The sequence below is a fragment of the Nuphar pumila genome, chromosome 15, assembly GCF_984573655.1.
Source record: "Nuphar pumila chromosome 15, dmNupPumi1.hap1.1, whole genome shotgun sequence".
Lineage (NCBI taxonomy): Eukaryota > Viridiplantae > Streptophyta > Magnoliopsida > Nymphaeales > Nymphaeaceae > Nuphar > Nuphar pumila.
The window spans coordinates 76,361,095-76,376,879 of record NC_143263.1 but is presented as its reverse complement, the minus strand read 5'-3'; the positions used below and the strand labels follow the sequence as shown (position 1 = coordinate 76,376,879).

General features: G+C 37.5%; 1 protein-coding gene across 1 annotated transcript; it reads right to left on the bottom strand.

Annotated features, from left to right (window-relative positions):
* Positions 1-8,818: 8,818 nt before the first annotated feature.
* LOC149815660 (loganic acid O-methyltransferase-like) lies at positions 8,819-15,364 on the bottom strand. The gene is made up of 3 exons (XM_089990597.1): positions 15,278-15,364; positions 10,314-10,946; positions 8,819-9,196 (listed from the first exon to the last, which is right to left on the bottom strand). Exons 1-3 carry the CDS (start codon positions 15,362-15,364, stop codon positions 8,819-8,821), a joined length of 1,098 nt encoding a protein of 365 aa, XP_089846723.1.
* Positions 15,365-15,785: the final 421 nt, after the last annotated feature.

The window sequence follows — 15,785 nt, the reverse complement described above, 5'->3', positions numbered from 1 at the left end:
TATGATACGAGTTCAACGCATCAAATCTCACTCAATTTTGAGTTTAGAGTGCAAAGTTATGCCCATTTTACCAAAATAAATCTTGAGTACATAAAGGGTATTTTAGTTATTTTGATAATTATTTTTAAAATTCAAAAATAACTCACAACTCGATCTAGATCCATTTATGAACTAGGTCCAAAACTATCTGATTGGATCCAAACACAATTTTATTTTGGATCCAAAACTAATTCATTCAGTTAGATCCAGGTCTAGTTCTGATCTTGATCCAGTACTGATACTAACTAGATCAAGTTCTGTTCTAGATCCAAAACAATCAGTTCAGATCTAGAACCAGATATCTCTAGATCCAGTTCTAGTTGGATCTATTCAAATCGACTGGATCAGATTGGATCCAGATTCAGTCTAGGCTAGATCAGACCAGTTTGGATCTGATACTCAGTCAGACCTGACTCAGTTTGGGTCAAACCCAAACCGGTTCGATCTGTCTGAGTCAGTCCAAATCGGTTAGGTCTGAACTGACTCAACCAAAACCGGTTTGGTCTGAACTGATTCGACTGACACATTTTTTTTCTTTTGGTTCAGTTCCCCTTTAAAGAGAAAACGAAAGCAGAAGGGGCTTTGCCCCTTTCGTCTTCTCAGTTGCAGAAGGGGCCATTCTCTGAATTGCACCTCTCTTCTTCTCTTTGTGACAGAGGGGCTGACCAACCCTCTCTCTCTCTCTCAGTCTCATTTTTTTTGCTTCTCTGCAACTCGTCGACAGCAATGGATGCTGACCCTCGTATTGCCCAAAAAAACAAGAGGAACGAGGAAGAAGAATAAGAGGGTAAAGGCCCTTATCTCAGCGGCGACTGGAATCCATTAAGTCTTTCCTTTTTTTTTCATCTCTCTCTCTCCCTTGCTCGCTGCCACTTTCTCCCTCTTGCTTGACCGAGGAGGAGAGCCGCACCGTGAGGGTTATTTATAGCCCTCATGGTGGGGTGAGGATAACCCTCACCTTCCCGACGATCTTGGGGGGTGAGGTTTATCCTCACCCCCCTGCTCTCCTCTCTTTTTTTTTTTTACGAAGAATGGGGAAGGTGGTTCCCCAATTTGGGGAACCGTCTTCTCCTCCTCCCCCCCCCCCCCCCCCCTTTTTTTTGTTTTTACGAATTTATTCCAGAGTTTTACAACTTCCTCCCTAAATATCCTATTATGTCTTTCCATCTTTAAACTTCTCTATGAAGTTAGCAACCAGCATCTTAAGATTAAGCTACATTTTTTACCTTTTCTTTTTATGTTTTTTGCTAAGATTATCTACCTTAAGCATTTCATTTTTTTGAAGTCCCTTGGAGAGATCTTCCACATTCATAGCAACATTTTTTGCATGAAGCTACACTCATCTTGAGTAAAACACATTTATATTACTAGATCTTCCACTTGGTGGCTGAATCCATACAAACAAGAATATTTACCACCATATGGTTTTATGGAGCCATACATTTTTCCTCATATATATATATTTGATGTATCTGTATCCATGCTTGCATGAAGTTATTTTTCATTTAATTATTGCATGAGTGCTTTTTCTATGAGAATGTATGCACTTAGTCTATTTTATCTATACATATGCTTTGGTTCCTTGTTAAACTCTCTTGTGTCATCTTTTGAAAATATATATTTTTGTATTACAATTGATAGCGTTGAGATGTTTTCCTCAAAAATCAAAGCTACAAATATTCTCGATGCTTGAGAATGATCCTAGATTTTTGTGTTCATCTCTAGTTTGTTTTGTTTGAATGCATTTTGATAACTCAATGTTCTTTAAAATGTGTCAAAATAGATTGCATTATGATTGGTATAATTCCATAGCCTCTATATAAATGATCTTTCAAATATTCATGATTGGTAATAATTGTGTTATAAAAGGTTCTTCTAAAAAATTCTTATGTGGGCTCTATCCCACTTTAATGAGATATATTTTCTCTCTTTTGTATGTGCCCTTTTTTGAGTATTTGTGAGTATGTTGTTTGAACCATTGTGTTCATTAAGAGAGATCTTTTGTGAGCTTGAAATTTCATATGCATTATTTGCTTAATATTTCGTATTGTGTTTGTTGCATAATAAGACTTTTTGATATAAATGTCTTCATTTTCAAGAATTGATCATGTTAAGAATGATTCATATTTATGCAAAATTGTTGTCATAAGGCATATTGTTGTGATTGATTATCTACCCATTATTGAATCTTTGCTTTGATAAGCTCTCTTTATAAAATCACAAATTTGGAAAATGCTTTCCATAAGTGTTTGTTGCCTTCTTATGGCATTTTTATTGTCCATCACAAACCATGAATGGATTGCATTTGGAAAATGCTATTTGTTTCATCATAGCATTACTAAGATTATCTTTTAATTGGTGATGATAATATCTGTAATATTATAGGACAAAATGGATGCAAACTGTGAATGGATGTACTGTAGGATAGTTGATAATGAGGTGTCGCATGAATATATTGATGTTGTTGACAGTTTTATTGAATTCGCAATGACAAGTATCGGTATTACAGTGATTGAATGTATTGAAATGTATTGCAATATTTGAATGTATTGCATAAACTTATTTTTCGATTTGATTATGTATGTTCGATAGGTATAGAGTTATGAATTGAATTTATTGTAACGTGATAAAATTATTTGAATGTATTACAATATTTGAATGTCTTGTCATAAAGTTTTTTCCAATTTGATCTGATTGATTAGAATGATTTGAATGTATTGAAATGTATTGTGTTTTTTCTATTTTTTGTTTGTTAGAATATGGTTTGTGGAGGAAACAGCCGTCGAACACCCAGTGGTAGCCAGTTTGAGCCTTCATCTTCAAAGGCTGCTTCAATAGGTATATCATTTAAATAATTGTATACTTGATTAGTTTAAATATACATTATGTAAATTTTTAACTCATTGTTCTGTAGGTGTTGTTTCGCCTACACGTGACCCACCTATGCCGGATGCAGGGTCTTCTCAGTATGACACACAACAAGTAATTCAAATAGTGTATATCGATGGTTGACCGTAAGTATTTCATTGTCACTTGTCCAATATTTAACTCATAAAAAGTATATATCGACAGTCGATTATTAATTTATATATTTTCATGTGCAGTGCGAGGTTTGAGTAGCAAGAAGTAATACGAAGAATTACGAAGTCATTACTTCATCATCTTCCAGGATTGGTAGCGTAATGGAAAGAGTACCCGAGAGAGGTGTTGGACAGATTAATTTTCTCATTCATGGTATGCAATCATTTAAAATAACAAGTGTTTTATATTTATGTGTGCTAACTTTATGAAAGTATTTGTAGGCTTCTCATCGCTTTGTGAGTGAAAACAAGGAGAAAGACGTGAGGGTAGTGTGGCAAAAAGTGACTGCCAATCGATTTGTCGACATGCTGCACAATATGAAAACTACAGCAAAAAAAATAGCTGCTGGGATAGATGATCCACTGCAGTGGAAGGGCCATGGGCCTTCTACTGTCAGGAGAGATTATTGGGAGGGCATGTGCCACAAGTGGGCGAGCAATGATTTTTGAAACCGCTCAGCAAAGACTGCACAAAACCGAGCAGCGATGCCCGATGCCCAGCTACACACATGTGAATCTAGGACTTTTGAGAGCCATCAGAAGAAAATGGTAACTCATCAATATATATATATATATATATATATATATATATATATATATATATATATATATATTGTCAAATTTGTAAGTATTTCTGCATACTTATTAATCAATTTTTTTTATTATGTAACATTGCAGGAAGCAGAAAAGTGAGACATTGTGCCTTACAAAGATGTGCTTGTTGAAACACATAAACGTAAGAGCACAAAAGATTTTGTATTAGAGAAGGTGAGAGCGACATCGGTATGTATTTATTGTATTAATAAACATTATAATATACAAGTTACTTTGAATTATGTTATCATAAACATTGTAATTCTTAATTATTAATTTATATTCTAATCATTACTTTGTAGGAGTCATACGAGCAACAAATGGTACAACGATATGGCGATGACTCCACTCAGCATTCGCCTTTTGATCCTGCAGCATGGGTGACTGCTACTAGTGAACCCAAAAAGGGTCGTGTATTCGAGTTTGGGAGTAACATGAACACCACAACAGTCGTTGCCTCCTGCAGCCATGGCTCACAGAGTTTTCCCACCAGCATCAACTCCCAACGTCCGATTGACCCTGCTATGTCTTGGGATGGTGTATGTCAACGTCTTGAGGACAAAATACAATACTTTTTAAATGAAGTCATTCTCAACATTGTCCGTAATGAGTTGCATAACATTTTTCAGAATAGAGGAACTTCATCTGCATTCAACATGAGCTCAGGTGCCCATCAGGTATGCATGATTGAATTACTCTAAATTTTATCTTATAATTCTGTTAATATTCTTCAGTTTATTACTAGTCTATGTGTCATTCAACCATTTACTTTGTTGCATTAGATTAGGTGGATTGCATATAATTTATTTCATTATATTTTGTTTATAAATAATAACATTTTGGTTCTCTTTTGTAGGATACTGGAGATGATCAACGTAGAGGAGCTGATGGAGGCATGGAAAGAAGGACAGATCGAGAAAATGAAGAGGATGATGCCCAAAATCTTGGTGAGGATTAGATTTGTCTGTTTAATTTGTTTGAGAAACTTGTAACTAATTATAACTTCACAAGGACTGCATTTGGTTGTTAAATTTTGCTTAATTTAGATATTGTGTTTAATTTGTTTCACATGTATACATATTTTTTTGTATGTGTATTTTTTTTAAATAAGCAGGATATATGAATTGTATAACGAGAAATTTTTTTGAGTTTCTAATTATTTCAATTTTTTTAAAAATTTTTATTAAAAATTTACGATGGAGTAGTGACGGATAATATTCATCGCTACGTCGTCGCTAATTTGAAGGAGTCGTCAGTTTAAGATGGATAAGTATCCGTCGCTAAATAGTAGCGACATAATAGCGACAGATTAAATTCCGTCGCATAACCAAATCAGTCTCTATTTAGCGATGCATTTGCGACGTACATGATCTGTCACTACTTAGTGAGGTATTGGCGACAGATAAATACTGTCGCACTTTAGCAACTAAGGTTATGCGTCAGATGTTATTCGTTGCTAATTCATCACAAAATACGTCACTAACTTATTTAGTGACGGATAGCATCTGTCGCCAATGCACATTTTTCTTAGTGTGGAAGAATGGGGAAGGTGGTTCCCCAATTTTGGTGAACCGTCTTCCCCCCCCCCCCCCTTTTTTTTTACAAATCTTATTCCGGGGTATTACAGCTTCCTCCCTAAATATCCTATTATGTCTTTCCATCTTTAAACTTCTCTATGAGGTTAGCAGCCAACATCTTAAGTTGAAGCTGCATTGTTTACCTTTTCCCTTTATGTTTTTTGCTAAGATTAGCTACCTTAAGCATTTCATATTTCTGAAGTCTCTTAGAGAGATCTTCCACATTCATAGCAACACTTCTTGCATGAAGCTACACTCATCTTAAGTAAAACACATTTATATTACTAGATCTAACACTTGGTGGCTGAATCCATACAGACAAGAATATTTACCACCATATGGTTTTATAGAGCCATACATTTTTCCTCATATATATATATATATATATATATATATATATATATATATATATATATATATATATATATAGAGAGAGAGAGAGAGAGAGAGAGAGAGAGAGTCGAAACAGGATTTCGGCATAGCCACACAAGGGGTCTAACAAAGTTGAACACAAAATGAACAAAAGCAAGAAAAACAAAAACAGAACATAAACAAAGCAAGAGCAAAACAAACGAAAAATAAGCTGCTCATGAGAAAGAGACAGAGAGAGGCTAATGAATTGTTTTTTTTTGCAGAACAAAGAAGATGGCTGGTGGAGGTGAAGGCATGGAAGGAACACTGGTGAAATGCTTGGAAACTTAATTTGCTTGGAAACCTTTGGAATAGCTCCTCAACAATTTCTTCACCAAAGTGGTTGCTCACCATCTTCTCATATACGACCCTGGATGCAGTGCCAACAGACCTTGCTAGCTGGTTAAGATCAACCTCAGACTCTTGATCTTCACCTCCTTTCATTCCTCACACTTGATCAACCAGCTGCCTGACGTGGATAGTGAAGCACCCGTTCATCTCTACTGCCTCCTTAAACTCGACAATGCTTGGTGTATAAATTGGCACTTGGAATGAGTCTAGCTCCTCTTTTTTCACTTTACCCTTTAATCATGCAAGCACAATTTAATTTATTATCAATACATAGTCTAACCATTGCACACCAGATTTCTTGATACCCTCATAACTTTAGTACTCTGTGCCCCCTTGTTTTGTAACGAGTGATCTCTCAGTCAATCGAAAACAGTCTCTTGAAGTAATTAATTCTTCTAATTATATATAAATTAAATATTCTTCTTTAAAAAAAAAGAACATAGTCTAACCATTAATACTTGTTGATTTTTTATTTTTTTAATTTATTTTGATAATTAATTCACTTACATGTTCCGCTAAGTCCATGCCACATGGTTGTGTATTCGGGGGGCTGAATACTAATAAGAGGGGGGCTCCCCTATGTCTATAGGGGCAGCCATACGTGGCTCCCCCTAGTTGGGCAGAACACACCCTTAGGTATGCAGCCCCGAACATTGTTGGATCTACTTCGTCTCTATGGTGGATTTGATATTCTAGAATTGGGCATGGAAAAAGTCTTGGGCCAGTTTTTTTCTCTTTAATTTGCACTATATCTTGGCTTTTTAGAGAGAATCAAAAGTTCAAGAGGTTGTTTGAACACCAATTCCCTTCTCCAATCTACTACTAGATTTCTTCCCATAATTCTTAGATTGAGAGATACAAGTTTGCCATTTTGCCAGTAATGAATTTGTTCATGCTTAGCAGACTTGAGATATCTGCTCTTCAAAAAAAGTTTGGTTCCTGTAAACAAAATTTTCTTCCTTTTTTAAGTAATTTAATCTACTTAAGATGGGCAGTGTGGAGGCAAACTTTCCAAATTAGTATGGGGGCACATGTTAGTTGTAGGGAAATTCATTTGTGTCCACTGATGTAATGCAACATACCAAACCAGTAATTTTTTAAAATCATTTTCCTGCTTAGCGATTGTCCGTAGAAAATCAGTGTTATGCTTTAGCAAATTTTGAAACTGCTGCTATGTTCAGGTACGTAAAAAAAATATCGTTAATGACATCTGCGGCTTTACAATCTTTCATGTCACCTTTAACAGCCTCATTCGAAGAGTTTTCAGTAGAACATTTTGAAAATGGCATCATATTATTCGGTGGTGTCGTTGTTAAAATAAAACATACCATTATGTGGGAACATACCTCGCAAAAAAATTTATTTGTTTTTCTCTGCAGGGAGCTCTAGTGAGGCACCACCTATGCGTGGGCCCACTTTCTTTATTTTGTAGAAACAAATAAAATGAAAAGAAAAGGATTTGTAAATTTGTGCTATTTCGGGGTGGGCCCCGCTTGAAAATAAGAGAAATGCCTGGGAATTTGAGTGTGACGCCACTCCAGGGTGGGTCCCTCATCATTTCGTTATTTGAAATAAAAAGCAAAATCAACATAAATAAATTCCTTTTTGGGATTTTTATAATAAGCTAATTGGAAAATACGAAGTAAAATTTGGCTTGATTTCAAAAATTTAGAAGGAAAATGGTCCTACAGGGCAAAATATATAAAAAAATGCAGAGATTTTGTAAAGAAATTCAAAGTCTTTTTGCAAAAGTTTGAAATAAAATCTTCTAAATTTAAAGTTGCGTCCCCTTCTTTCCAACTAACGAAATTTAAAAATCAATATCAAAACTATCCAGATTGTTTTCCTTAGAAAACTTTTGTAATTCGAAGTCCTGGGGGTTAAGATGAGAGAAACTGACAATTTTGAAAAACCCAGGGATTTGAAATCAATTTTGAAAGAGTTAAAATTCGAATCTGGATTGATAATTTTGAAAATCAGGAATTCTGGATCTCGAAATGACATGCTGTACAGTGAGATGATATAAATGCTCATGCGATGATATGCAAAGACATGTCTCATGAAACACCACTCTGAATCAGGAATTGGAAATTCTAGCTTCTTGTCAAGAGTAGGATTTTAAAATTTTGCAGTTTGAGGATATTTCTGAGCCTAAATAGAGAAATTTTGAGAATTGAGAATGAATTACTGCAAGGTCTCATCTCAAAAAATGACCATTTTGCCCTCCTAATGATCTCAGAGGATTGATCATGATGACTGGTAGAAGTGTCGGGGAGGTGAGTGAAAATTTGGGGTGTTTACAGCAACCAACATCTTAAGATGAAGCTGCATTGTTTACCTTTTCCCTTTATGTTTTTTGCTAAGATTAGCTACCTTAAGCATTTCATATTTCTGAAGTCTCTTGGAGAGATCTTCCACATTCATAGCAACACTTCTTGCATGAAGCTACACTCATTTTAAGTAAAACACATTTATATTACTAGATCCAACACTTGGCGGCTGAATTCATACAGACAAGAATATTTACCACCATATGGTTTTATGGCGCCATACATTTTTCTTCATATATATATATATATATATATATATATATATATCTAGAGAGAGAGAGAGAGAGAGACGAAACAAGGTTTCAACATAGCCACAGAAGGGGTGTAACAGAGTTGAACCCAAAATGAACAAAAGGAGGAAAAACAAAAACAGAACATAAACAAAGCAGGAGCAAAACAAACAAAAAACAAGCGGATCATGAGAGAGAGAGAGAGGCTAATGAATTGTTTTTTTTTGCAGAACAAAGAAGACGGCTGGTGGAGGTGAAGGCATGGAAGGAAGACTGGTGAAATGGTTGTAAACTTTGCTTGGAAACCTTTGGAATAGCTCCTCAACAATTTCTTCACCAAAGTGGTTGCTCACCATCTTCTCATATACGGCCCTGGATGCAGTGCCAACAGACCTTGCTAGCTGGTTAAGATCAGCCTCAGACTCTTGATCTCCACCTCCTTTCATTCCCCACACTTGATCAACCAGCTGCCCGACATGGATAGTGAAGCACCCGTTCATCTCTACTGCCTCCTTAAACTCGGCAATGCTTGGTGTATATATTGGCACTTGGAATGAGTCTAGCTCCTCTTCTTTCACCTTACCCTTTAATCATGCAAGCACAATTTAATTTATTATCAATACATAGTCTAACCATTGCACACCAGATTTCTTGATACCCTCTTAACTTTAATACTCTGGGCCCCCTTGTTCAACAAGTGATCTCTCAGTCAATCCAAAACAGTCTCTTGAAGTAATTAATTCTTCTAATTATATATAAATTAAATATTCTTCTTTAAAAAAAAAAACATAGTCTAACCATTAATACTTGTTGATTTTTTATTTTTTTAATTTATTCTGATAATTAATTCACTTACATGTTCCGCTAAGTCCATGCCACATGGTTGTGTGTTCGGGCCGAATGCTAATAAGGATGTTCACACTTTTAAGTCCCCTCTTTAATAATAGGGGGGCTCCCCTATGTCTATAGGGGCAGCCATACGTGGCTGCCCCTAGTTGGGCAGAACACGCCCTTAGGTACGCAGCCCCGAACATTGTTGGATCTGCTTCGTCTCTACGGTGGATTTGATATTCTAGATTTGGGCATGGAAAAAGTCTTGGGCCAGTTTTTTTCTCTTTAATTTGCACTATAACTTGGTTTTTTAGAGAGAATCAAAAGAGCAAGAGGGAGTTTGAACACCAATTCCCTTCTCTAATCTACTACTAGATTTCTTCCCATAATTCTTAGATTGAGAGATACAAGTTTGCCATTTTGCCAATAATGATTTTGTTCATACTTAGCAGACTAAGATATCTGCTCTTCAAAAAAAGTTTGGTTCCTGTAAACAAAAATTTCTTCCTTTTTTTAGTAATTTAATCTACTCAAGATGGGCAGTGTGGAGGCAAACTTTCCAAAATAGTATGGGGGCACATGTTATTTGCCGGGAAATTCATTTTTGTCCACTGATGTAATGCAACATACCCAACCAGTGATTTTTGAAAATCATTTTCCTGCTTAGCTATTGTCCGGAGAAAATCAGTGTTATGTTTTAGCAAATTTTGAAACTGCTGCTATGTTCAGGTACATAAAAAAAATATATTGTTAATGACATATGCGGCTTTACAATTCGAAGAGTTTTCAGTAGAACATTTTGAAAAATGGCATCACATTATTCGGTGGTGTTGATGTTAAAATAAAACATACCATTATGTGGGAACATACCTCACAAACAAATTCTCTAAGAATGGGCTCAAGATAAGCGAACCACAAATCATGGCGTGGTGCATCCGGTGCCATACATTCATGGCGACACAAAAATAGTAGAACCAGTAATCCACCAGGCATGAGTTCCTGAGCCCTTGCATTGAGAAATGCTGCCATGTCAGCCCTAAATTGTGCCATATAAGCATTTACGACATCGGGCCCACCACCATAACAATGGACCCTTCCCTTGTTGGCTACACCATCTAGGGCCTTGGAGAGCCAATGGAGGGCCAATGAAGAATTGAAGTATTCAATGGATGCTCGGGGAAATAGCCGCGAGTAAAATGAGCCAGGCACTCCAGCCACCAAGTACTGTCTTTCCGAAGGGAGGGAACTGAAAAGCATGTTGAAATCATTTCCAATATGATCATTGAAGAATACTTGGAATTGTGGTGCCTCTCCTTGATGATATGTTAAGCTCTTGAGCTTGATCAAGACTGTATCAATGACTGTTTGCATAGCATAAAACGTGTTGGGTCCAACTGAGCAGCCTAGATCTACGATTCGGATTATGCCTTTATCAATTGGAACATCAAATTTGTCATGGATTGCATGCTCTATCATCTTCTTTACATTCAGATATATGCTTCTCTGTAAGCAGTAATAGAAATGTTAGGGGTGGCTTTATCATGTTGTAGGAGTAAAATTTCATCATGAAATTATAGAGCCTGTTTAAGTTGAAATAGAGAAAGAGAGAAAGATAATTGGGATATTAAATTGTAAATTAGAATACCTTAATGACTCAACTAATTAATTTATTTTAAACATGGATTAAAACAACCTCGTTGTTATATGATACCTCGCTCACTACAAGAAACCTATGGATTAGCGATGACCTAAATTCGTCGCTAATCTGACGCTAATCCGTCGCTAAACAGTTTAGCGACGGATTAGTGTCAGATTAGCGACGAAAAACTTTCATCGCGATTTTTCGATGCTAAGTAGTGTCAGAACTTATCCGTCACTAATTTTGTCGCTAATTTGCGATGGATTAGCGACGAATATGATCCATCACGAGTCCTTCGCTATTTTAAATTAGCGATGGATCATATCCGTCGCTAATCCGTCATTAAATTTAAAAAAAAAAAAATTAAAAATTTGCTCGTTGCTGGCGCGTTCTCCGGCAAGAAGCAATTTTTTTTGCACAACCGGCGCGTTCCGGCGTCGGGACGCTCTTCCCCTAACAATCGCGATAAACCGGCGCTGCCTTCAGTTGCATCTTTCCTCACCCTCTTCCTCTACCTCTTCCCTTCACTCTATGACTTCTTCATCCTCCTCCTCCACGTGACCACCATCGTTGCCACCACATTTGGCTGCGCGTCGGCCACCAGCACTGCCTCGCACATGCGCTGGTACACCTCCCACATGGTGTCAACCGTGTTGATGGCCATATTCGAGGGGTCGGTGTCGGTGCTCATCTTCACGCGGATGGGAGACTTCCTGCAGTCCCTCAAGTCGTACGTCAGAGAAGACGACGCAGAGGTGATACTCAAGCTCGCGAGGGGTCTCTGCGTGCTCATATTTTGCTTGGAGTGGGTGGTGCTGTGCTTGGCATTCATAATGCGCTACAACGCCTATGTTGTTGAACCGGCGCGTTCCGGCGTCGGTGACTCCGACAGGCTTTAGTGGCTCCCCAACAGCAGCCTCCTCTTTGTCGCCACTCTCTTCGACTCCGGCAAGCTCCAGGTTTAAATCTAACGGAAGGGAAAAACAAAGGGAGAAAAAAATTTGAACGGAGGGAGGGAAAATTCCGCTTCTCAGGTGAGACGAAAATTAGAGACGGAATTAGCGAGGGAATTTTTCCATCCCTAATCCATCGCTAATTAGCGACGGATTACGGACGGAAAAATTCCCTCGCTAATTTTGTCGCTAATTAGCATTTTTTTTGTAGTGTTTTGGCGACGAAAAAATGTTGTCGCTAATCCCTTGCTAATTAGCGATAGCTTTAGCGACGAAGATATTTCTGTCGCTAATTTTGCAAATATTTCAAACGTTAGCGACAAATAGTTTTCGCTCGCTAATCCATCGCAAATTGGTGACGAAAAAAATCCGTCGCAAATTTCCGTCGCTAAGTAGCATTTTTCTTGTGGTGGTTGTTATTAGTGTTTTCGGTTCCAGCGAGATTCTTTGGGTATTGGTTCACCCTTTAACGGTGACTTATAAATGTTGCCATTGGTCAACCAATGCCATTTTGTTTCGTCGACTTAGTCTCGCCGTTATAGGCCAATGGCAGCGACAAAATAGAGAAATAATGGCAAAAAAAATCGCCATTATTAACCATCATCCTTGTAGTGGCCAGAAAAATGCACCGGAATTTTTTTGTGGCATCGCACATTAAGAGTACAATAGTAATTCAGCATTTAAAAAAGAAATCCATTTATTCTTTGGTGGGCTCTCTCATGCTAAAAATCTCTTCTTTGATATATATATATATATATATATATATATATATATATATATATATATATATATATATATATATATAGAGAGAGAGAGAGAGAGAGAGAGAGAGAGAGAGAGAGAGAGATTCATAGCTGAGCAACCCTTAGGTGCGCAGTTACTATTTGAACACTGCTGAGGGCGATGGACTGTTCAGCATCAAAACCGTGCAAAAAGACCTTTAACGGTCATTTTCGACTAAATCCTCTATTTTCTTGTTGGGACCTTTAGTGGTGGTTGAAACTGCCGCTAAAGCATCTTTTTAAAAATGATGCATGCATCTCCGGGGCGTTAGCAGCGGTTTTGTCTGCGCTAAAGGTCCAAGCAAAAAAACAAACCTTTAGCAACTGTCAAAAACCTCCACTAAAGGTCTTTTTTGCATGATTTTGACACTGAACAGTGTTTTTTGCACGAGAAAGACACTAAGCGTCCATCTCTTGTGCGATGGACGCTCAACAACATTTCACTCATAGCTACGCACCTAAGGATTGCATAGCTATCACTTTTTCTGTCTATCTATATATAGTGATGTATAGGTGTGGAATCAATAGGAGCGCTACCTCGAGCGCAATGCTTCTGAGCATCCATAGTGAAAGTGACGGACACTCGGTGAATTCTGTGCAAAAATGCTGTTCAGCGTCAAAATCATGAAAAAAAGACCTTTAATGGCGGGTTTGGACCGCCACTAAAGGTACATTTTTTGTTGGGAATTTTAGCGGCGGTTGAAACCACTGCTAAAGTGACTTTTTAAAAATGACGTGTGCATCTCTGCGGCCATTAGTGGCGGTTTCGACCGTCGCTAAGGTCCCAGCAAAAAAATAGACCTTTTGCAGCGGTTGAAATCCACCACTAAGATTTTCACGCTGAACAGTGTTTTTCCGGGGAAAAGATTCTAAGTGTCCACTTCCACTGGCAGCTGCGCACCTAACGGCTGCAGCTACCACTTTATATATATATATATATATAGAGAGAGAGAGAGAGAGAGAGAGAGAGGCAAACCACCTGTTATACTAGTTATAGAGATATAATATTAGAAAGATACAAAATTAAGACTATTGTATGAGATAATCCAGGTAAATCACGAATCAGTTACCTCTCGTACGGTAATTTCATTTAATAAGTTTCATAAAAACTAAACACTAGTCATATTCATTAAAATCAGGTAAAACATGTTATTTTGGATAAATTTCACTAAGTTGAGTATTTTTTGTTATCATAGGTTTCATAAATTGATTTTGTTGCCTTTAATTGCACTTTTCTGAATTTCGATGTTGAATTTAAACAAAAAGAAACTTTAATTGTTCTTAGACAATTTATATTTTAACAAAATAATAACTTTACATGAAAAACTCATACCAATAAAATATTAATGATTTTAGGTGAGTAATCACGATTTACTGAATTGCCAATTACTTGCAATTAGTCGATCAGCTCTTGTGACTGATACGCCTCTCGGCAAGCATTAATTGGCTGCAAAAATGACAAGAAAAAGACTAAAAATAGATCAATGTTTTGGCTGAACAAAATGTAAATCACAATGGGATCATTAAGCCAATCAAGCCTTGTTAAGTTGCATCAGAGCCATCCAGCCTGCTCAGTTATAGAGCTCAACGTGGATTGGAAAATGTTAAGAAAACCACAAGCAAGAAACAACCGAAGGAAACAAACCACAACAAAAACACACAGATTTACGTGAAAACAGATACAAGAGAGAAAGAAAAAAAAATTATACAAGGCAAAGGATGTAACCCTAAACTTGAACAAATCGGGTCTGATCCACAAGAAATTGAGTCTCAAACTTAAGCTCAAAAAAAATTTCTTTTGGGGGGCACTGCCCTCCTAAGACCCCGCCAGGGGTGGCGTCGCCTTGACCCCCACCTGCTGAACGCGCAACAGGACCCACGCCAGGGAGAGCCCCCGGACTCCCCCTCCTGTAAAGGCAAAAACTCTGAATCAGGAAGAGATTCTAATTGTATGCTCAAAACCTAGATAGGAGCTCAAGATGAGCGGTCTATGCTCAGGGTTTCTCATGACAATTAGGGATGGTAATGGACCAGAGGAAAACGGGACCTTACCCTGCCTTGCCCAATTTGGACGCGTGATGAAGGACATGTTAAAATCAAAACCCATGCGGGGATGGAGGTGAGAATGAACTTACGTTTTCCCCCTCCCTGCCCCGTCTGCAATTCCCGTTAGTAAAATGCTAAAAAACTCTTTAGGGATGACAGTAGATCGAAAAAAAATGGAGCCCCGCGCCGCCCCCTCCCCCACCTTGCCCCCATTTGGACCAAAGATGAAGGACATGAAACTAAGATGGAAGCTCAAAATTCTTAAGGCGGTGATGGAGGGCAGAATTTTGAGATGGGGCTGGGCTTGTCCAGTCTACTGCCATCCTTAGTGCCAGTTGATTGATACATGTAACAAGAGTATTAATATATATATATATAATATATACTTTTTGATTATCCATTAGTAATACATACTTGACAGCTTGAATTGTGCATATAACTGTAATTGCCTTGGCCACCAAGCATGGGAACATTGGGAAGTGCTCCTCCTCCTGTGGCCATCTTCAATAGCGATCTCTAAGCTATTGATGACTTGAATGAATCTTGTGATGCTGTATTTATAGGCCCCTCATGTCTTTACTACCACTAACTCGGAAGCTGAACATGAACATGAGCGTTTTTACTCATGCCAACATCGTGGCCCTCTGTTTGCATTTTGGATGAATGCCACGTGATTTTGTTGACTTGTGAGCTATTTGAAATGCAAATGGGATGGCCACGATGATGGCATGAGCAAATTATAAGATCACAACAACGCATCATATTGGCTCTTTTTTCTAGGTGACATAACTTGTGGACATGCAGTTGCGTGTCGTGGGAATTTTACTTTATTTTAATAATATTTGTATTGAAATATATTATTAGAATGGGAAAAATGATGCAATTTAAATTCCCTTGAGAAATTTACATTTTTGGTTGTTCT

Coding starts and splice junctions, on each gene's coding strand:
- LOC149815660 (XM_089990597.1), bottom strand. CDS start 15,364: ATGGCCACAGGAGGAGGAGCACTTCCCAATGTTCCCATGCTTGGTGGC. Junction 10,947..15,277: donor TGCACAATTCAAGCTGTCAA/GTATGTATTACT, acceptor TACTGCTTACAG/AGAAGCATATATCTGAATGT. Junction 9,197..10,313: donor TTAGAGAATTTGTTTGTGAG/GTATGTTCCCAC, acceptor GCATGATTAAAG/GGTAAGGTGAAAGAAGAGGA.